Source organism: Lampris incognitus, chromosome 4 (genome assembly GCF_029633865.1).
Source record: "Lampris incognitus isolate fLamInc1 chromosome 4, fLamInc1.hap2, whole genome shotgun sequence".
Taxonomy (NCBI): domain Eukaryota; kingdom Metazoa; phylum Chordata; class Actinopteri; order Lampriformes; family Lampridae; genus Lampris; species Lampris incognitus.
In genome coordinates, this window is record NC_079214.1 from 7,876,395 (window position 1) to 7,900,308 (window position 23,914).

General features: G+C 48.3%; 1 protein-coding gene across 1 annotated transcript; it reads left to right on the forward strand.

Annotated features, from left to right (window-relative positions):
- The first annotated feature begins 6,946 nt into the window (after positions 1–6,946).
- On the forward strand, positions 6,947–22,177 carry LOC130111573 (D(4) dopamine receptor-like). The gene is made up of 4 exons (XM_056278802.1): positions 6,947–7,204; positions 10,792–10,904; positions 11,440–12,035; positions 21,937–22,177. The coding sequence occupies exons 1-4, from the start codon at positions 6,947–6,949 to the stop codon at positions 22,137–22,139; spliced, it is 1,170 nt and encodes a 389-aa protein (XP_056134777.1). The 3' UTR covers positions 22,140–22,177.
- Positions 22,178–23,914: the final 1,737 nt, after the last annotated feature.

Sequence of the window (23,914 nt, forward strand, 5' to 3'; positions counted from 1 at the left end):
CTGACGACCCGCTCTACCTCCTGAGCCACGCCGCCCCCCCTAATGAGATTTAATGAGATGCATGCTTGGTCGTCTCACCAGATGGCGGGGAAACGTTTGTAGGGGGTTTCTCTTTGACTCGGAGCAGTTTGTATGGTAAGATGTGAAGTCATGAGGGAGATGCGGTTATCTTCATCGGTGTGCATGGAGGCGAGGCGAGCGGGTCGGGGACAATCAGAAGAAACTGCATGGAACGATAATGGCGAGAGGCGTCAAGGGATGTGACGGACATTAAAACGTGTGACGGATTAAATCTTATTTATTATATGTGACAGAGAGGTAGAAAGTGATTGAGTGGACAGAAGGTAGATTATATTATGATGTACTGCAGGATGGGGAAGGGCATGTTCTGCCAGAAGAGATTTGTATTTAAAGTTTTGGAGGGATGACCTTCTCTCTTTTGTGCTGTCTGATGGCGGCGAGCTGAAAACGAGACAATAAATTTAGTAAAACCGCAGCCAGAATATTTGATGGCCGCTGGCGTCAGAAGTTATGATTAGATAGACGTCCATTTTAGTGCCAATTTGGCCAGGGCCTGCAGCATTGGACACGTGTGGAATATGGAAAGGATAAACGATGTGTTTTACGCTATGGTCCAGCGGTGAAAGTTTCGGGGGGGGAAACAACAAGAGCAAAGCAGAAAGTTTGGCTTTCGTCTGTGATGACAGCAAGGGAAGGATGACAGACCTGACCTCAGGTCAGTGTGGCAAAAGCTCCTCATCCAAACCAGCACATTTGATTATATCTCCAGTTTAATAAATTATCTTCTGTGGTGTTTTATTGTGAGCTCCAAATGTGTAAAATGATTAAATTTGTGTACCGGTGTCATCATGAAAGGATTAAAAGAAAAAAGTTGAATAGGATTTGTTGGCCCCATTAATAATATTCAGTAAAAAAATAGTCTCCTAATTTCAAAACGTGAAAAATATGTCAAGCTCATTTTTGCATCTCGTGATTTTCAGACCAATGAAAGTCAGCGGGATGCGAGGAGTATGAGAGGCGATGAAGGCGTATGAGTTTAAATACTTGGGGTCAACTATCCAAAGTAACGGGGAGTGCAGGAGAGGGGTGGAGAAGAGAGTGCGGGCAGGGTGGAGTGGGTGGAGAAGAGTGTCAGGAGTGATTTGAGGGGACCAGCAAGAGTTAAAGGGAAGGTTTACAGGATGGTTGTGGGACCAGCTATGTTGTATGGTTTGGAGACAGTGGCCCTGATGAAAAGACAGGAGGTGGAGCTGGAGGTGGAGCTGGAGGTGGCAGAGGTGAAGATGATAAGATTTTCATTGGGAGTGACGAAGAAGGACAGGATTAGGAAGGAGTATATATATATGTGGTGGGGAATGCTTCGTTGGTAGGTTGAGTGGTTGTGAATGCAGCTCCAGGCCTGACTCTTCCCTAAGCCAATCTCCTCCTCAGGGCCAGGTTATCTAAGCCACCTATGCAGTCCTTTTCTTTTGTTGCCTTCTCTCTTCCCCGTTCTCGCATGTGTCTGGTGGTTGGTGCTGCAGTTCCTGAACTTCTAGCGTGGGACCCCTGGTGTTCGCTGCCGCTGTTGTGCTGGTTATCAGGAGTGTTTCCTGGTGTCAAGGTTCCCTGCTGGAGGTGGTTCTGCTGCTGTTTTGCCTCAGTTTCTTTTGATTACTACCTGGGTTGACCCTTCTCTAGTTTGGGTTTTTGTTGTTGACCTATTTGGCTTACCTTGTTAGTTGTTCCCCCCAGCGGTCTGAGTGTCATCTTGTGGGAGGCGAGGCACTTGTGGTGAGGTCCCTGCATGTGTGTGTGTGTGCGTGAGTAGGAGCACCGGGACTCGTGTGGCAAGTTCACCAGTCTGCTGTGAGGTTTGCTATGCTGCACGGAAGGTGAGTATTGGTAGCACCCCTGGGCACTCCTCAGTTAGTCTGCCTTCCACACTCGGCCTCGGCCTAGCTTTCTAGTTTGGCTACCATTATTTGTGTAGGCTGGGCATTTGATGGTATTTTAAAGTGTTTTTTTTAAATGTTCTTGATTGTATTAAAAGATCATTTTTACAAATTATTTGTAGTAAAGATTCAATGGCTTCATGTTGGTTTTAATCGGGGGGTTTTTTCCCTTGATTTCCTTAGCAGCTCCAGTTCCGGTCCTTTCTCGTTTTGATGAATTAAACAAAGTATTTATATTTTTGAACCACGCCTCTGTCCCTTTTCAGTAGCCAATCTGTTCGCCTGGCTAAGCTTCAAATCCTTAACTCTGGTTTGAAAGAGAGATAGTATTTCCTGGGGTGCAATTCCCCAGGTGGCGTTGTCGGCCCTTTTCTTCGTCTTAGCCCTCCGTCACATATATTCGAGGGACAGCTCAGGTTGGACAGTTTGGAGGACAAAGCAAGAGAGACAAGGTTGAGATGGCTTGGACTTGTGTGGAGGAGAGATGCTGGGTATATTGGGAGAAGGATGCTGAATATGGAGCTGCAAGGGAACAGGAAAAGAGGAGGTTTATGGATGTGGTGAGGGAGGACATGCAGGTGGCTGGTGTGACAGAGGAAGATGCAGAGGACAGGAAGAGATGGAAACATGATGATCCGCTGTGGTGACCCCTAACGGGAGCACCTGAAAGAAGTGGTAGTAGTAGTAGTAGTAGATGATTTTCAGACACCAAATTTCCTTCAGGAAATGGCCTTTGCCTTGTAAATGTGTACCAAAGAGTTTTTGTTCCCCTCTGCAAAATCCCAACAGAGTCATGTGGAACAAAAAAAACCTGTTGTTTTTTTGTTTTCCAGTTCATTTCTACTTATTGTGTCTTTAAAGGTCACATTTTAGACCTTGTACTCTGATCTGGTTTCTCTCTCGAGCGTCTTAATCTGGTGGATGTGCTTGTAAGTGACCATAAAGCTGTTGTTTTCAAAGTTCCGCTACAGCTGTCTATTCCTAGTCGCTATCCTAAAACATGCTCTCGCGTTCTCAATGCTGGTTCCGCGGTTAAATTCTGGGATAATATAATTCCTCATCCTTTAATTCCGCCATACCCCCTCTCAATACAGATGCACTGTTAAATCCATTCAATGATCAGTGCCTAGCCATCCTTGACCAAACTGCACCATTTAAAACTAGGAGGCAAAAATCAATAACCTCCCCTGGCTGAACCATTACACTCGAGCCCCCTTAGAAGACTCTAGAAAATCTGAATGACTGGAAGGTCAACAAGTCTGAAATGGCACATAACACCCTTAAAAACCAAATGTTAATTTACCAGAAGACAGGATGCGAGACCAGCTTACTTCTCTGAACTGATATCTAGAACTAACCACAACCCTAAAGTTCTCTTTAGGGTAATTGATTCTGTTATTAGGTGGCGCGGTGGCGCAGTGGTTAGCACGGTCGCCTCACAGCAAGAAGGTCCTGGGTTCGAGCCCCGGGGTAGTCCAGCCTTGGGGCTCATCCCGGGTCGTCCTGTGTGGAGTTTGCATGTTCTCCCCGTGTCTGCATGGGTTTCCTCCGGGGGCTCCGGTTTCCTCCCACAGTCCAAAGACATGTAGGTCAGGTGACTCGGCCGTACTAAATTGTCCCTAGGTATGAATGTGTGTGTGTGTGTGTGGGGGGGGGGGGGGCTGTGATGGCCTGGCGGCCTGTCCAGGGTGTTTCCCCGCCTGCCGCCCAGTTACTGCTGGAATAGGCTCCAACATCCCCGCGACCCTGAGAGCAGGATAAGCGGCTCTGATAATGGATGGATGGTTGGATGGTTCTGTCATTAATAGTTCCTCCATTTCTTTTTAACCTGATGTTGAGTTGTCTGAAAAATTTCCCACTCATTATGTAAATAAAGTGGAGAATATCAGGTCCCAAATCCAGCCTAGCCCTTGCATTCTTTCCATTCCCCGTGTTAATTCTGCCTCTTTTACACAGTTTCAACCCTTTACAATTTCAGTGTTAGACTACAGTCTCCCACACGAACTCCTCCTCCTGTATCTTAGACATCAACCCCACTAAGCTGCTCAAGGAGGTATTTTACACTGTTGACCCCATTATTCTGCAAATTCTTAATAATTCTCTGACCTTTGGTTCTTTTCCAGACAGTTTTAAGCATGCCATTGTTCACCCATTGCTAAAGAAACCTAGTAATTTGGATCCCCCGTCCTTAAGTAACTACAGACCAATCACCAAATTGTCATTTTTTTTAATTAAGATTCTGGAGAAACTAATTTCATCTCAATTGATATCTTTTATGAACACTAATAATGTTTGTTTTTTTTATTTCTCCCCAAATTATATCCGGCCAATTACCCCACTCTTCTGTGCTGTCCCAGTCGCTGTTCCACCCCCTCTGCCGGGCCGGGGAGGGCTGCAGACTACCACATGCCTCCTGCGATACATGTGGAGTTGCCAGCCGCTTCTTTTCACCAGACAGTGAGGTGTTTCACCAGGGGGGACGTATTCCCCCAGTTCCCCATCCCCCCCTGAACAGATGCCCCAACCGACCAGAGGAGGTGTTAGTGCAGCGAGCAGGACACATACCCATATCCGGCTTCCCACCCGCAGACACGGCCAATTGTGTCTGTAGGGCCCAACCAAGCCGGAAGTAACATGGGGATTCGAACCAACGACCCTCGTGTTGGTAGGCAACTGAAGAGACCGCTACACTACCCGGACACCCACACTAATGTTTTTAACAGTTTTCAGTCTGGTTTTACAGTACTTTATAGTACCGAGACAGCTCTATATAAGGTTACTAATGGCTTACTGCTGACTGCAGACAGAGGCGATTACTCGATTGTAGTTCTTTTATATTACAGCCTGGTAAAATTAATGATCCCAAGACGACATAAAAAAACAGGGTTCTTTATTCCGATCAATTTTATGATTTAGAAAAATGACATTAATAGATTTAGAGTTTCAACAATGATACTGCTCAACATAAACCTCAGGCTCTTGGCCTATAAAATGCCTAATCTCTTGTGCAGCTAGCCAGTGGAAACTACCTAGCATACAAGTGCCTAATCAAATGAAAGAAAATAACCAAAGAAAATAACTGCACAATAAACAACTGCAGGGTCCTCCCTGTTACACGAAAATAAATGAAACAAATGAAAAGCACAAAGTTAGTTGCCACCAAACACAACATCTGTAGCTAGTAAATGTGATTAGCCTAGCTAACACTCACAAGTACAGCGTTTTACATGGTCCTCCCCCACATGGTGTGATGGATGCCTAACTCTGCTTGGCTATCCGTTACACATGGAAACGCTCTAACAATAAATCTGCGAACATCACACAGTATAACATTACAGTCGGCAACAGATCTCACATATTACATCTAACACAGCATTATTAACATGAATCTTTCCATATGTTCTGCATTAGACACCATTTTAACATAGAACGTTACCTCTTTTACAAGCTCTTAGAGACACAGCCGACCACTCCAGCTTACTTGAGGAAGGGAACAAATAAAACCAGAACTTCCGGTTTAATCTCTGCTGTTCTAGCTCGCGCTGGGGGGGTTCCACAAGGCACAGCGCCCTCTGGTGGTTTTTTACTTTAGAAATCAATCCCCACCCGGCTACATATACTTAAGTGCTTGCTTTGACACAGCCGATCACAGTATCCGCTTACAATGCTTGGAGACTTGAGGAGCCATCAAGGGCTCGGCTCTCAATTTATTACACTCATACATCTCCAACAGAACCTTTTCTGTTGTTCTGGGTAGCTCTACTTCCTTGATGGCTCAGTTGCATTGTGGTGTCCCTCAAGGCTCAGTTCTTGGCCTCTTTCTGTTTTCTATATACATGCTGCCTCTTGGCCCAGGCCCACCTAGGCCCATCCATGGCTATGCGGCAGGTACAACGTATGTTTAAGGTGTGTATAAACTGTGTATTATGTGTTTTAAAGGTGTATAAGGTGTTCTTAAGTTGTGTATAAGGTGTGTATGAGGGGGTCTATAAGGTGTGTTTAAGGTCAAGTCAAGTCAATTTTATTTGTATAGCCCAGTATCACAAATCACAAATTTGCCTCAAAGGGCTTTACAGCAACACAACATCCAGTCCTTAGACCCTCGCATCGGATAAGGAACAACTCCCTAAAAATAAAAAAAAACCTTTAACAGGGAGAAAAAACAGGAAGAGACCTCGGGGAGAGCAACAGAGGAGGGATCTCTCTCCCAAGACGGACAGCGTGCAATAGCTGTTGTGTTTACACAATTTACACAATACAACATTGAAAGAGGACAACACAGTTATAATGGAATTATGATATATATGAAGAACATGATGAGGAGGATGCCAAGCAGGTCCAGACGCCACCGGAACAGCCCAGGACCCGAGCCACGTGACCACCATCACCATGTAAAAAAAATAAAGAAGTGTGTGTAAGGTGTGTATAAGGTGTTTATATGGTGTGTGTGTGTGTGTATAAAGTGGTTCAAGATAGGTTCCAGCATCACCACGACCCTGAGAGCAGGATGAGCGTTTTGGATAACGGATGGCTGGAAGTTGTGTATATGATGTGTATAAAGTGTGTTCGTTGTGTTTAGGGTGCGTAGGAGGTGGGCGTGTATGTTTAAGTTGTGTTTCGGTTGCGTCTAAGTTGTGCCATCCTACTTGCCCTCGCACCTCCCCATAGGTTGACGCTGACGCAGGGAGGCTGGACCACGTGACCGGGCGGCGTTTGTGCCGCCCGGTCCTTCACCGGATCAGCGGCAAGTCCAGTCCGCCAACTTGGAGCCGTGCGGGTCTGAAACCTCTCCCGCTTTCTCGGGCTTCGGACCGGTTCCGTCTCTTCTGCCGGAGGAGGAGGGGGAGGAGGAGCAGGTGCGCTCGAGTCGGAGCGGGACGGCTTTTTTTTGTTTTTGGGGTAAACCTGTTGGGGTCCAAAACTCTATAAATGGTTTCTAAACTCGCCCGGGGCTTTCTCTCGGACCTGCTGGTGAGTCTGCGGGGGCGACGATGTCCAACGACTCCGCTCCTCCGGCCGGGGGGGGGGCTGCGGCGGCGGCCGCCGCTGCGGCGGCCGGCCACAATTTCCCCGCTCTGGTTTTCGGAGTGCTGCTGATCGTGGTGATCACGGGCGGGAACGTGCTGGTGTGCGTCAGCGTGTACCTGGAGAAGGCTCTGAAGACCACCACCAACTACTTCATCGTCAGCCTGGCGTTCGCGGACCTGCTGCTGGCGCTGCTGGTGCTGCCGCTCTTCGTCTATGCGGAGGTCAGCTCACAGAGACCGCGTGCGTGTGTGGTGTGTGTGTGCGTGCACAGTGACTGCTGGGATAGGCTCCAGCGTCCCGCGACCCTGAGAGCAGGATAAGCGGGTGGGATGGTGGATGGATGGATGGATGGGTGGGTGGGTGGAGGTTTGGTTCCCAAGTCGTTCTTTACTGTCCATCTAACGCTCATCTGGTGAAGGTCATACGTGTTCATGATTTCGGGTTGCATGTGGTTTAGCTAATGCGCGTGAGGTATGATCTATAAGATATAAATATCTTATATATTTATTTTGTGTGGGTTTAAAGAGAAAGGGACTGTGAAAGATCACTGTAGGAAGACAAAAAACTGCCTGAAACTTAGGTCTTCAAATCAGGCACAATTTATGTTCCAAAGATCTCTCTCATCTATGTATCTATCTATGTATCTATGTATCTATCTATCTATCTATCTATCTATCTATCTATCTATCTATCTATCTATCTGTATCTGTCTGTCTATCATCTCTCTCTTCTATCTGTATCTATCTATCTATCTATCTATCTATCTACCTGTCTGTCTGTCTGTCTGTATGTCTGTCTGTCTATCTATCTTCTCTCTCTTATATCGATCTATCTATCTATCTATCTATCTATCTATCTATCTATCTATCTATCTATCTATCTATCTATCTATCTATCTATCTACAGTGCATCCGGAAAGTATTCACACCCCTTTACTTTCCCCACATTTTGTTATGTTACAGCCTTATTCCAAAATGTATTAAATTCCTTTTTTTCTCATCAATCTACACGCAATACCCCATAATGACAAAGTGAAAAAGGTTTTGTAGAAATTTTTACAAATTTATTAAAAATAAAAAACTGAAATATTGCATGTACATAAGTACTCACACCCTTTGCTATGACACTCAAAATCGAGCTCAGGTTCATCCTGTTTCCACTGATCATCCTTGAGATGTTTCTACATCTTGATTAGAGTCCACCTCTAGTAAATTCAATTGATTGGACATGAAAGGCAAACACCTGTCTATATAAGGTCCCACTGTTGACAGTGCATGTCAGAGCAGAAACCAAGCCATGAAGTCAAAGGAATTGTCTGTGGACCTCCGAGACAGGATAGTATCGAGGCACAGATCTGGGGAAGGGTACAAAAAACAATTCTACAGCTTTGAAGGTCCCGAAGAGCACAGTGGTCTCCATCATTCATAAATGGAAGAAGTTTGGATCCACCAGGACTCTCCCTAGAGCTGGCCGCCCAGCCAAACTGCAATCGGGGGAGAAGGGCCTTGGTCAGGGAGGTGACCAAGAACCCGATGGTCACTCTGACAGAGCTCCAGCGTTCCTCTGTGGAGATGGGAGAACCTTCTAGAAGGACAACCATCTCTGCAGCACTCCACCAATCAGGCCTTTATGGTAGAGTGGCCAGTTGCCAGAGTGGCCAGTGGCCAGTTGCCAGAGTGGCCAGTTGCCAGAAAGCACCTAAAGGACTCTCAGACCATGAGAAACAATATTCTCTGGTCTGATGACACCAGGATTGAACTCTTTGGCCTGAATGCCAAACGTCACGTCTGGAGGAAACCAGGCACCTCTCATCACCTTGCTCATACCATCCCTACAGTGAAGCACGGTGGGGGCAGCATCATGCTGTGGGGATGTTCTTCAGCGGCAGGAACTGGGAGACTAGTCAGGATGGAGGGAAAGATGAATGGAGCAAAGTACAGAGAGTTCCTTGATGAAAACCTGCTCCAGAGCGCTCAGGACCTCAGACTGGGACGAAGGTTTACCTTTCAACACGACAACGACCCTAAGCACACAGCCAAGACAACGAAGGAGTGGCTTCGGGACAAGTCTGTGAATGTCCTTGAGTGGCCCAGCCAGAGCCCAGACTTGAACCCCATTGAACATTTCTGGAAAGACCTGAAAATAGCTGTGCAGCGACGCTCCCCATCTAACCTTACAGAGCTCGAGAGGATCTTCAGAGAAGAATGGGAGAAATACCCCAAATATAGGTGTGCCAAGCTTGTAGCTTCATACCCAAGAAGACTTGAGGCTGTAATCGCTGCCAAGGGTGCCTCAACCAAGTACTGAGTAAAGGTTGTGAATACTTATGTACATGCAATATTTCAGTTTTTCAGTTGTCATTATGGGGTATTGTGTGTAGATTGATGAGGGAAAAAAAGGAATTTAATCCATTTTGGAATAAGGCTGTAACATAACAAAATGTGGAGAAAGTGAAGGGGTGTGAATACTTTCCGGATGCACTGGATCTATCTGTCTGTCATCGCTCTCTCTTCTGTATCTGTCTGTCTGTCTGTCTATCTATCTATTTATCGATCATCTCTCTCAATTCAATTCAACATTCAGTTCAATTCGATATGTGCTTTATTGGCATGACATACGTTTGCCAAAGCATGTAAAACAACAACACAATACAACAGTGATTATAATAATAACAGCAACAACAACAATGATTATGATATTAAATAACAACAGTAGCAATAGGTGCCGTCACCCACTGTCTCTCAGGTTGTGGCAGGACAATATAAATCTTGCTGCAATGCTCGCCGCTACCCCCTCCCAGGACCCCCCGCAGCTTACCTGCGTCCTCCATTTCCTGCTACTCTGGAGTCACATGTTCCAGCTCCTGGATAAAAGCCCGGCGCTGTTTTTCAAATCTGTCACATTTAAGGAGGAAGTGCACCTCTGTCTCCACCTCATCTGTCATGCACTGACCACATGATCGTTGCTCTTTTGGCAACCACGTCTTTTTGTGTCCCCCTTTTCAATGGCGAGACTGTGGTCACTGAGCCTGTATTTGGTGAGGGTCTGTCGCTGCTTCCTGTCTCTGACAGTTAAGAGGTGTTCTTCCAGATCATAGTTTGTTTTTAGGGCCCGATAGACTTCTGGTTCGTTTGAGTTTTGATTTCAGCATTCCAGTGTTTCAGATAATTGTTCTTGCTTTGTTTTATAGCCTGATTTACCGTAATCTTTGTTAGGGATGCAGTGCTGGCCTGAGGTTGGTTGGTCTTAGTATTTGTTACAGGGTTAGTGAGTCTCAGAGCCAGCTGCTTCAGGGGACTCTTTTTGGGGTTCAGTTCTTGGGTTTTCAGAGCTTTCTCTCTCTCTCTGTCTGTCTATCAATCTGTCTGTCTGTCTATCTGTCTATCTATCATCTCCCTCTCACGCTCTATCTATCTATCTATCTATCTATCTATCTATCTATCTATCTATCTATCTATCTATCTATCTATCTATCTATCTATCTATCTATCTATCTGTCTGTCTGTCTGTCTGTCTGTCTGTCTGTCTGCCTACCCACAAATGTATTTTAGGACTGCGTTGGAGGTGTGTACAGTTGTCCATAAATCATCCTATTTACGTCCATGAGTTATCTTGTTACCCGAGTTAATCTGAGTGTCATTCTGTCAGCCTGTCTCATGAAGGCCTGATACAAACCAGAACCATGATCCAAACCAGAACCACGTGTTTTACCTGCTGTTTCTGCAGGACACACTGGGGTGTGACACCGTCACACGAGGATTTGGGTTGGTTACTGACTTTGTGTGAGTGAATTTTACTCTGTGTGTAGTTCCAGGGCGGTGTGTGGTCCTTGAACATGCTGGTTTGTGATGGGCTGATGACCATGGACGTCATGCTGTGCACCGCCTCCATCTTCAACCTCTGCGCCATCAGCATCGACAGGTCTGTCTGTCTGTCTGTCTGTCTGTCTGTCTGTCTGTCTGTCTGTCTGTCTGTCTGTCTGTCTGTCCGTCCTGAGGGAAGAAAACTCGGACCCAGAACCAACAACACCATCCGTTTAATTTGGTTGGACTTCTGTGTTGTCACTCTGATGCACCACTGTGGCAGATATTTTGAATCCGTGCTATGGGGTTGTTTTTGGGCACACAGATGGATTATGGGTATAAAAAAAAAATCACAAAAAGCAGGAGCCATCATGAGGAAGATGTTGTAAATTCTCACATCATCACCAGAGCTTGAATACATATATTTATCTTTACAGACAATAACGGGATACATGAGCTCATGGAAAAAATCAAGAGGCTCATCTCATGTGGCACACGTTCCTGTCATGAATACTTCTTAACGAGGAAAATAACTGTGGCCACACTTATTTTTTTACTCTGGGAAAATTACCAGGCCCCTTGATGTTGGTGTAGCTCTAACAAACAGTCGCAGAGAAAAGCCCTGGTGTGTAATTCTCATTCCATATCTGCAGGTTCATTGCTGTGTCCATACCTCTCAATTACAACCGGAAACACGTGGACCACCGTCAGCTGATCCTGCTCTCTGCCACCTGGCTGCTCGCGCTCGCCGTGGCTTCGCCCGTCATGTTCGGCATCAACAATGTTCCCGACCGCGACCCCAGCGAGTGCAAGCTGGAGGACAACAACTATGTGGTTTACTCCTCTGTCTGCTCCTTCTTCATCCCCTGCCCCATCATGCTGCTCCTCTACTTCGGGATATTCCGGGGCCTTCGACACTGGGAGGAGGCGCGGAAGGCCAAGCTTAGGAACAGCATCGAGGCCTGCAAGAAGCTCCAACACGCGGCAGCGGCCAATCCCATGCTCCCAATCCCTGGAACCATCCCCGGCCCACTCCCCATGCCCCTGCCCCGCATCATCGAGAGAGACTTGGCCCAGTCACGACTTGGGGAGGGGGAGGACTTCCTCCAGCAGGAGTTGCCCTACCCACGGCAGTACAGGGAGAACTCTGTCCCCTCTGTGGCCTACAACCAGCAGATCAACAGGAAGAAGAGAGCCAAAATCAACGGCCGGGAGAGGAAAGCTATGAAGGTGCTTCCTGTCGTGGTGGGTAAGTGGCTTTGCAAAAACAGGTGACAAAATTACATGTCCCTCAATATGGTCTGGAATGGCTCAGTAGGCATTCGTTTGTGTTAGGGGTACCATCAGCGGGTGGGGACCAAAAATTATTGTTGTGAATTCAGGTCGCAGCAGGGAATCAAACCTGGGTTCCCCGCACCACGGGTGACTGTGCTAACCAGTCAACTACAGGGTCCGACCCGTTAGCCAAGGGCTAGCGAGTTTGGGCGCATGTGCTTCCGATGGCCTCGCAGTCTCACCATCCCACTTCTGACACCAATTCAGGGGCAAAGGGGAATCTGTCGCAGCCGGGAAACCGAACCCGGATTGCCCGCACCACGGGCGACTGCACTAACCAGTCATCTAAAGGGTCCGACCCATTAGCAAGGGCTAGCGAGTCTACACATCCATGGTCGTTACATTATTTTTCAGATGGAGTTCAACTTTGGTGAACTTTAACCTGCGAATTTGCTTTGCCACTGGAAGCGAATGTTTTTTTCGCCCCTTAGCTCACATGGAATGGAAGCGAATATTCGCCAATGTTAATTTCGTGCATTTGTGACCGTGCCCTTAATAAGACCAAGGAGATGTCTTAAAGCAGCAGACTGGTCGGAAGGTCAGAAGTACTGACTAGCCTAGCTTGTGTGGTGTCAGAGTAACACTTGGTGTAAATGGGAGGGAACTTGTTGAATGTGAGCTAGAGAACAGGAAGGACCCGCCCAATTTTACTGCCAAAATAGTCTTTAACCAGACGTGGAGTTCCTCAAAGAACCAACACTAAACTCATCCCCCATCCTGACCTTTTTAATGTGTGATTATTTATATATCCAGGATGGTCATAGTTAAGGTAAAAGCCTGTGTTTCTACCAGCTGATGACAAAGGAACATCCTGCTGTGGTGATAACAGCCAAGGCTTAGTAGATCGGATCTGACTTTGTGCCTGGAGGTCCTGATTTCACAGGAGGTCCCGACTTTGTTTCCAAAAGCAAAAATACAAACCCTTTTCTTCGCCAGTGTGGTCAAGGGAAGTGGTTTAGTCAGATTCCAGTCACTGCTCTCAGACTCCGTGGCCTTCATCACCTCCAATCTGGATCACTGCAATGGAGTCTTGTCTGGGGTACCTGGCAAAGCCCTAGAGAGGCTTCAGTATGTGCAGAATTCAGCTGCCAGGGTGCTCACCCGCACCAAGTCCTGGCAACACATCACTCCCACCCTTGTCCACCTTCACTGGCTCCAGGTCAAATCCCATGTTTCTTAGAAAATCCTCCTCCTCAACTATAAATCCCTCCATACCCTTACCCCCCGGTACCTATCAGACCTCCTAAACTCCTATATTCTGTCCCGGAATCTGCGGTCCGCAGACATGGGCCTGCTTTCCATCCCCCGCCCACACCAGCCTGTGGACTTTTGGGGATAGAGCCATTAGTGTGGCAGCCCCCAACCTCTGGAGCTCTATTCCAGCAGAGATCCGCAACGCTGCTTCTTCGGACAATTTTAAAAGACTCCTGAAAACCTGCCTTTTTACTAAGGCCTATGGTCTGTAGTCTTTTATCATTGTTTTAATCTTTTTTTTGTTATTATCTATTATAAAGCGTCCTTGGGTTCCTTGAACGGTGCTATACAAAACTAAGTTGTTGTTGTTGTTGTCAGGCTGATTCATTTGAGTCGATTTGCTTCATAAAGTGTAGTTCTTTGTGTAGCGAGCCATCTGATCCATCTGTTTTCACCAGATCTGCTTAATGCTAATGCTTCCTGTATATTTGTAAAAAACAAAAATAACATTTAGGGTCATTTGGGAACGGACTCGGTAGCATTTTCTCCTCAGACCCTCGCCGTTCACAAAAGATGTGATGCAGTTGAGTTGTGTATTCATTAAGTACACTTCCTGTGTCCTGTGCTGTGGTGTCACCTGTTTTGTCATCGGCCAAGACAAAGTGACTCTAAGGGCAGAACATTTCTCCCATTGTTTAATGAGGCACCACGGTGGGTTCGCTAGAGCTGCTGCGTCTTCTTTCGGCTTGTTCCTTGTTTCCCAGGGGTCGCCACAGCGGATTTGATGGTTTCCATCGGTACCCTGTGAGGGCACAGCACTGATGGCGGTCTTGTCAATCCGCATAATGATCTGGCAAACTTCACTGTTTAATCACTGTTTAACGAGGTACCACGGTGGGGTCGCTAGAGCATTCCTCATAAACACTGCTCGTCTTCTCAGTTTTCAGTCTGAAACCAAGTCGATGAAGTGCTTTGGTGCTAATTAGATAAACACGGTAATTATTGTTTGTTAAAACTTGCAGGTCTTCACCAAGAAACAGCAGACACTTGTGGTGCGGAAATTCCTGTTCGTCTTCATCACAGTCACATCAGACCAGTGAATCGTTTTCTTACATCCATCCATTATCCAAACCGCTTAGCCTGCTCTCAGGGTTGGGGGGATGCTGGAGCCTATCCCAGCAGTCACTGGGCGGCAGGCGGGGTTTTCTTACGTCTTACTTCTAATCCCAAAATAGAAAGAAGAACGAAACAAAGAAGAAAGCCACTTTATTTTTGCCATCGTAGGTTACAATGAAATGTGTTCTCTGCATTTAATCCATCCTATTGTATTGGAGCAGTGGGCAGCTGCAGCGCCCGGGGACCAACTCCAGTTCTTCTCTCCATTGCCTTGCTCAGGGGCACAGGCAGGAGTATTAACCCTAACATGCATGTCTTTTTGATGGTGGGAGGAAACCGAAGCCCCTGGAGGAAACCCACGCAGACATGGGGAGAACATACAAACCACACACAGAAAGGACCTAGATGGCCTGGGGTTCAAACCCAGGACCTTCTTGCTGTGAGGCAACAGTGCTGACCACCAGGCCATGTTAAAACGTGTTATTTCCATAATACTCACTTTTTTTCAGCTTTGTTATACATATTTTTTAACTTATTTACAGTCTCAGTGCTGTTACACACATTGGGCAATGACGTTTCTGCACAACAGGGCACGGTGGCCCAGTGGTTAGCACTGTGGCCTCACAGCAAGAAGGTCCTGGGTTTGAACCCCAGGCCATCTAGGTCCTTTCTGTGTGTGGTTTGCATGTTCTCCCCGTGTCTGCGTGGGTTTCCTCCGGGTGCTCCGGTTTCCTCCCACCATCAAAAAGACATGCATGTTAGGGTTGATACTCCTGCCTGTGCCCCTGAGCAAGGCAATGGAGAGAAGAACTGGAGTTGGTCCCCGGGCTGCAGCTGCCCACTGCTCCTGTACAATAGGATGGGTTAAATGCCGCAGACAAATTCATTGTAAGAATACAATGTCAAAATTAAGCGGCTTTCATTTCAACAACGCCATCATGAAGAATTCATCACTGAATTCTTGTTTTTGAAATCTTGAAATATTTACTCGGACAATTCCCTTTTCCCTCATCTCTAGACTTTTCCCCCCATCTCTAGGCTTTTCCCCCCATCTCTAGACTTTTCCCCCATCTCTAGGCTTTCCCCCCCATCTCTAGACTTTTCCCCCCATCTCTAGACTTTTCCACCATCTCTAGACTTTTCCCCCCATCTCTAGACTTTTCCCCCATCTCTAGACTTTTCCCCCCATCTCTAGGCTTTTCCCCCCATCTCTAGACTTTTCCCCCATCTCTAGGCTTTTCCCCCCATCTCTAGACTTTTCCCCCCATCTCTAGACTTTTCCCCCATCTCTAGACTTTTCCATCTCTAGACTTTTCCCCCCATCTCTAGACTTTTCCACCATCTCTAGACTTTTCCCCCCATCTCTAGACTTTTCCACCATCTCTAGACTTTTCCCCCATCTCTAGACTTTTCCCCCCATCTCTAGACTTTTCCCCCCATCTCTAGACTTTTCCATCTCTAGACTTTTCCCCCCATCTCTAGACTTTTCCCCCATCTCTAGACTTTTCCACCATCTCTAGACTTTTCCCCCCATCTCTAGACTTTTCCCCCCATCTCTAGGCTTTTCCCCCCATCTCTAGACTTTTCCCCCCATCTCTAGACTTTTCCCCCATCTCTAGACTTTTCCCCCATCTCTAGACTTTTCCCCCATCTCTAGACTTTTCCACCATCTCTAGACTTTTCCCCCATCTCTAGACTTTTCCACCATCTCTAGACTTTTCCCCCATCTCTAGACTTTTCCCCCCATCTCTAGACTTTTCCACTGTCTTGCAACTCCAGGTTGCTGTTGCAGCCTTGAAACAAAGCTAGCTGTGTTACCGTCAGGTCAGAGTTCACTTGCTAGGATAAACATGTCGCTTTTAGACGAGCCTCTCTCGCTGGCGAGTGTCCTAACGGCCTTAAGCGTTCAATCCAATTATTATGCAACACTTCACCTAAGCCCTGCGGTCTTTCCTCACACTCACCGACACACCGGTCCAGCAGGATTTAGACCTGTTCACGTGGCTGTCTGAAGACCAAGAACAAACCAAGAACAAATACCTGATGGTGCAAATCTTGGAATCTCACATGTGGAAGCAACATTCCCTCTGTCACCAAACATTTCACCTGGACTTGTAACCATGGGTTTCGTTGTAAGAAATTGCTTTGTCAAGGAGACATTTTGATGTCTAGCCAACTTTTTTTTTGGATTTTTCCCCCTTTTTCTCCCCAATTGTACTTGGCCAATTACCCCACTCTCCCGAGCCGTCCCGGTCTCTGCTCCACCCCCTCTGCTGATCCGGGGAGGGCTGCAGACTACCACATGCCTCCTCCCATACATGTGGAGTCGCCAGCCGCTTCATTTCACCTGACAGTGAGGACTTTCACCAGGGAGACATAGCGCGTGGGAGGATCACGCTATTCCCCCCCAGTTCGCCGGACAGGCGCCCCGACCGACCAGAGGAGGCGCTAGTGCAGCGACCAGAACACATACCCACATCCGGCTTCCCACCCACAGTCACGGCCAATTGTGTCGGTAGGGACACCCGACCGAGCCGCAAGTAACGCGGGGATTCGAACCGGCGATCCCCGTGTTGACAGGCGACGGAATAGCCCGCTACGCGTGTCTATTCAACTTTAGTTTAGTTCTCCATGGTCACCAATCCAGCGCCAACCCTGATTAATGAGTGACGACAGTAAAGACTGTTCACATGCTGCTGAGGACAAGATTACCCCTCTTAGCCCATACTCCACACACACACACGCACACACACACACACACACACACACACACACACACACACACACACACACACACACAGTAGATATACAACATATATTCACCCATACACCACACACATAATGTACACACCATATGCTCATACGGTCAACATACATTCACCAGTACACATTATGCACACACTGTAAGCTCACCATACATGCGTCACACCACACACACCCATACATACCCTGCACTACACTGCACACACCGTGCACACACCACACACACACACACACCTGTACATATCCTGCACCACACTATACACACATCATACATACGACACACCACACTATACACACACCTCATACTCGCAATACACACACACCATTCTTCATTCACATCATATCTCTGCGAAAGCCACAGCGGCCTCACCCAGTACCATGTGGGAAGATGGCGGCCTCACCCAGTACCATGTGGGAAGATGGCGGCCTCACCCAGTACCATGTGGGAAGACGGCGGCCTCACCCAGTACCATGTGGGAAGACGGCGGCCTCACCCAGTACCATGTGGGAAGACGGCGGCCTCACCCAGTACCATGTGGGAAGACGGCGGCCTCACCCAGTACCATGTGGGAAGATGGCGGCGCGAACTTACGTTTGCGGCGGCCTCACCCAGTGCCGTCCATGCAGGGTCTTTGTCCACATCTGCGTCTGGGTTTGCGTCTTCATTTGATGGCTGGGAGAGCTGGCGCTGGATTGGGTGGGGGAGCTTGGTCTGCTGCGTCCTGTGGGCTCGCGGACCGCGGCCCTGCCCAGAGCTGTGCCCGAAGACGTGACGCCGAGGGCGGTCTGACGACGCGGAAGCGGGGCAGGTTAAGCTAACTGCTAGCCCACGCAGACCAGCAGTTCGGATAACACTGAGGGCGGTCTGGTGGCGGCCTCGCCTGGCGTTGACTGTGTTTTAGTGTCGTCGTGTGGAGTGCGGGGAGGTGTGTCGAGGGGGTCTGGCTGGGAGAGCCGGTGTTGGATCGGCTGAGGGAGCCCGGTCTGCCGTGTCCTGTGGGCCCAGGGACCGCGGCCCTGACTGAAGCTGCACCCAAAGAGGAAACACCGAGGGCGGTCTGACAGGACGCGGAAGCGGGGCAGGCTAAGCTAACTGCTAGCCCATGCTGACCGGCAGTTCCCACAATCATCCTGGCTGGCGTTGTTCGTTCTCTTGGACAGTAAAATAATTTATTTTTTTTTCAGGATATGTTGGATTTATGTTTTTGCACTTTTTTATTTCTGTGTTGTGGATATGTGTGTTCTTGTAGGGTTTGGATATGTGTTTCTGTCTTCGTGTTGCACTGCCGTGGGCTGGGAGGAAACGACGTGAAGTGAAATGACAAATAAATGTTCCTGATGTAAACACACACACAGGGACAGCGGTTCAACATTTCCCCCGGCGAGGAAAAGGGTAAAACTCAGAACTTAACTCATCTTCTGGTAGGAGTTAAAGACTCCATGCCTTCGATCACTTGCACCGTTTCTTCTTGGCTGGTGTGAGTAAGTGGGATCAGGCTGAGCCGTGGGTGTTGGCCGTGGGTAAGAGTGAAGGCACACTGCGGCCGTAAAACCCCGGCTGCTGCTGCTGCTGCTTTATGTGACGTACTCCTCCTCCACGGTCGGAGAGGAAGATGGAAATCCCATCCATCTTCCTCTCACCACACACACACACACACAGTTCCCACTTACGGACCATTCGGAGTCTTCAGCTGACCTGACGTGCATGTGTGTGTCTCTCTTGTGTGTGTATAAAGTGTCTCTGTGTGTAACTGGATGATGTTGCGGAGCTGCACTGCATTAGCTGCAGCTTACCGTGCAGAGACTGTAAATTGCGTGTTGGAACGAGGGTCTCTGCAGCCAGGAGTCCTTTAGTCTTCTTCGCTCCAAGGCTCGCAGAGGGCAATTACGATTTCTTGAGTTTCCATTCTGCTCACAGTGATTCTCTCTCTCCTCTGAGTTTACGTCCATTCTGGAGTTGCCAGAAACACGAAGGAATCATTTTTTCACGGTGATGAGGAGGAGAGCGAGAAAAATGATAGGACTCATTGAAAATTAATCACACAGTGGGGTCTGCTGACCAAGTTGTAAAACGCATTAACATTGTGTGAAACAATAGCACAAACATGAGCAGTATCCATCCATCCATCTGTTATCCAAGCCACTTATCCTGCTCTCAGGGTCGCGGGGGTGCTGGAGCCTATCCCAGCAGTCATTAGGCAGCAGGCGGGGAGACACCCTGGACAGGCCGCCAGGCCATATCACACAGGGCCCACACACACACACACACACACACACCCCTAGGGACAATTTAGTACGGCCGAGTCACCTGACCTACATGTCTTTGGACTGTGGGAGGAAACCGGAGCACCCGGAGGAAACCCACACAGACATGGACAGAACATGCAAACTCCACACAGAGGACGACCGGGACCACCCCCAAGGTTGGACTACCCCGGGGCTCAAACCCAGGACCTTCTTGCTGTGAGGCAACCGCGCTAACCACTGCAGCACTGTGCCCAAACATTACATAGTAACTCTAATTGTTCTCTTAAACTCAGAAATGGTACTTCTGCAAGGTTTGACCTCAAGAGAGGACTTAAACAAGGTTGCCCAATCTCACCTTATTTGTTTCTTTTAGCAACTCAAATCCTTGCTGATCACATCACTATGAATAATTTAAACGGAATCTCTGCTGCAGGAGGAGAGATTGTAATTAGCTAGCTAGCAGATGACACTACTATTTTTCTGAAAGACAGCATTCAAATATCTCCAAAGCTTCAGGACTGTACCTTAATATTAATAAATGTGAACTCCTACCTGTCAAGGATTGTTCAATGGTACCAATTTGTGATATTCCTGTCAAAAACAGTGTGACATATTTAGGCATGAATATTGCAAAAGATCAAATAGCAATATGTCCACTGAACTTTGACCTCATAATTGACAAAATTGTTGTAATCGGTTATTTTCTTGCCCGGTGCGGGATTCGATACAGGGTGTACTGCACCACAAGGCGACGTCACTAACCGCTCTGCTAAAGGGTCAGACCCGTTAGCTAGGGGACTAACGTCTCTTAGTAGTAGTTTACAGTCGTCACCCTCCCCGGAAGCGCGCCCTCGCGCTTTGTTATTCCCGCGCTCCGAAGAGACTTCTGAGGATCTCCACACTTCCGGATCCCACCGCTGCCACCAATGTAACCGGTTATTTTATTGCCCGGTGCGGGATTCGATACGGGGGGTACTGCACCACAAGGCGACATCGCTAACCGCTCGGCTAAAGGGTCAGACCCGTTAGCTAGGGGACTAACGTGTCTTATTAGTAGTTTACATTGCTAATTTTTCGCGTCGCACCGGACTCGACATAAGGATTTAGCTCATTCAATGGAGTTCAACAAATGACCTGTGGAGAGCCGCAATTTGCCTTTGCTGCGTCCATCCATCCATTATCCGAACCGCTTATCGTGCCCTCAGGGTCGCGGGGCTGCTGGAGCCCATCCCAGCAGTCCTTGAGTGGCAGGCGGGGAGACACCCTGGACAGGCCGCCCATCACAGGGCTATTATGTATTCAGAGACACCGATTTTATCTTTCGTTTTGGCAGTTAGACTCCATCGAGACCAAACATCTCCGTAGAACTCCGCCTGCGAAGATAAAGTCTAGATGCTGGTGGTGGTTGAGACCCTGGAGGTGGATACCCCGGACAAATTAAGGTTTTACAGGGGAGGTGATTGGGTGGAGGTGGAGGTGGGTTGTGCTGCATAGGGTTCTGTGAACGGAGAAGGACAGATTAACGATGACTTTTTACATTTAAACTGATTGGCTTGCCAAAGGGCGGGGGAGCAGGCTGATTGGTTAGCTGTGATGACGTGCTTCGTTAATGAGTGAGGGGTGGAGCTTTAACAGAGCGAGGAAGATTTTACGGCATGGGAAAGCGGAAGTGGTGGAAAGCAAAATGATGGTGACGCTTGAAATGTTGTAAATGAATGGGACAGCATGGGGGGAAAAATTCTTTTTGAACTTGTCCATCTCAAGTCAGACTGTTGAAACTGTCGACAGGCTAGCTAGTGTAAACTACTAATAAGACACGTAAGCCCCTAGCTAACGGGTCTGACCCTTTAGCCGAGCGGTCAATGAGTTGGATTTCCATGACCTTTCCTAATAATGAATTTCAAATTCAGACAGTTCCAGGTTTTTCCCACGACCTACTTAACCCTGGAACATGTATGAAGTCATGTCCAAGCTGGTCTCAATCTTCTGTGGGCTCTGCGACCTTTCCAGTGCTGTATCTAGTCAGTCTGCCGCAAATTCATCAGCAGAGTAACATGAGCAGTAAACCTTTGAAAAGATGGGAGCATCAATAACTTTAATCCTTAAAGTATAAACATCCAGTTAATGTAATTAACCCAGCTCGTGTCTTAATCCGTGTACTGACCCGTCAGTGGTTTCCATAGAATACATCAGATTGCATCACAAATATCTGCATCTCACGGACGGTATCATTCACCAGACAGTATAAACCAGTAGAATGTACTAAACCACGTAATCCAGTAGAATTTAGTAATGTAATAAGTCATTAGCGTGTACTGTACTACATAAAGCAGCTATAGGAGGGTTAAACCTGTATGTGCTGGTCTTTCGTTGGGGTCCTCAAGCGGACACCTGAACTCTGACGTTTGTACTCGAGACTCGCCCATGAGGCATGGACATGAGGACATGGCATCTCAGTCCTTTTCATCCATTCATTTCTTTTTCTGTTTCTGCAGGCTGTTTTCTGTTCTGCTGGACGCCGTTCTTCGTGGTGCACACCACCAGGGCTCTGTGTGAGAGCTGCGACATCCCGCCCAGCCTGATGAGCACCGCCACCTGGCTCGGTTACGTCAACAGCGCCCTGAACCCCATCATCTACACCGTCTTCAACACCGAGTTCAGGAAGTTCTTCAAGAAGTTCTTCCGGAGCTGCTGCTGACACGGTGACGATGTTCGCCGCAAACTGACGAGGACCAACAAATGCAGTTTGACGCTGCAACACAACACACGGTGACATTACCGTTTGATATCTGACTCCTGGGCGTCTGGGTTGCATGGCGGTCTAGTCCGTTGCCTACCGACACGGGGATCGCTGGTTCGAATCCCTGTGTTACCTCCGGCTTGGTCGGGCGTCCCTACTGACATAATTGGCCGTGTCTGCGGGTGGGAAGCCGGATGTGGGCATGTGTCGTGGTCGCTGCACTAGCGCCTCTTCTGGTCGGTAGGGGGCGCCCTTTCAGGGGGGGAGGGAGAACTGGGGGGATAGCGTGATCCTCCCACGCACTGCGTCCCCCTGGCGAAACTCCTCACTGTCAGGTGAAAAGAAGCGGCTGGCGACTCCACATGTATGGGAGGAGGCATGTGGTAGTCTGCAGCCCTCCCCGGATCGGCAGGGGGGGTTGGAGCACTGGGGGGATAGCGTGATCCTCCCACGCACTGCGTCCCCCCTAGCGAAACTCCCCACTGTCAGGTGAAAAGAAGCAGCTGGCGACTCCACATGTATGGGAGGAGGCATGTGGTAGTCTGCAGCCCTCCCCGGATCGGCAGGGGGGGGAGCACTGGGAGGGATAGCGTGATCCTCCCACGCACTGCGTCCCCCTGGCGAAACTCCTCACTGTCAGGTGAAAAGAAGCGGCTGGCGACTCCACATGTATGGGAGGAGGCATGTGGTAGTCTGCAGCCCTCCCCGGATCGGCAGGGGGGGGGCACTGGGGGGGAATAGCGTGATCCTCCCACGCACTGCGTCCCCCCCTAGCGAAACTCCTCACTGTCAGGTGAAAAGAAGCAGCTGGCGACTCCACATGTATGGCAGGAGGCATGTGGTAGTCTGCAGCCCTCCCCGGATCGGCAGGGTGGGGGGGGGTGGAGCAGCGACTGCTCGGGTGAATCACCTGGATCCTATCAATACAGCCGACGGAGGAGGAACCCGTGGGCGTCCACCAGCTCGGCCTCCATAAAGCTTCTGACCTTTCTGGAGCTGTATTGCGATCTGAAGAGCTGTGCATGAACTCGTTTGGACTCGGTGCTCCTCATCTGGGTTGGTAATGTAGCGGGTGGAGTGTGTGCTGTAAGATGACGTGGGCTGAAAAAGAGAGATTATACAAACACCGTAGCTGTATGCCTTAAATGTAAAGAACATCTGTCAGAGGGGGACGCAGAAACCTGGAAGAGGTATCGGTTATATGGACCGGTGTGACTCCTGTGGCACAACAGCAGCTTTCACGCCTGGGCTTCACCCGCCTCCGCAGAGCCACCATAAGCCTTGCCAGCACTACTTCTGTCCCAGTCACAACCCTTCACACGTACCAACCTGTGTTTTCTATCTTATTTGATGAATAACAGCGACTCCCTTCTCACGTATGAACAGAACCTCCTCCCTCTGACACCAGGGGGCAGAAGAGAACACTGTGTTTCTGCCGTTAATCCGCGAAGTTACTTTGATTGATGAGCTGGAAGATGACGTATTTGTGTAAAATGGATATCACCAGTGATGTTTTAGTAGAATATGGTCTTTTCTATGTCTAGTTTGTTACATCCATCCATCCATCCATCCATCCATTATCCAAACCGCTTATCCTCATGTCATTATACTATAATCTACATTAAACCTGTATGAGATAGATTCACACATCACATTGTACCAAACAAGTCTAGTAGTAGACTAGTAATAGTAGACTACTAGTAGTAGTAGACTAGTCATAATAGTAGTAGTAG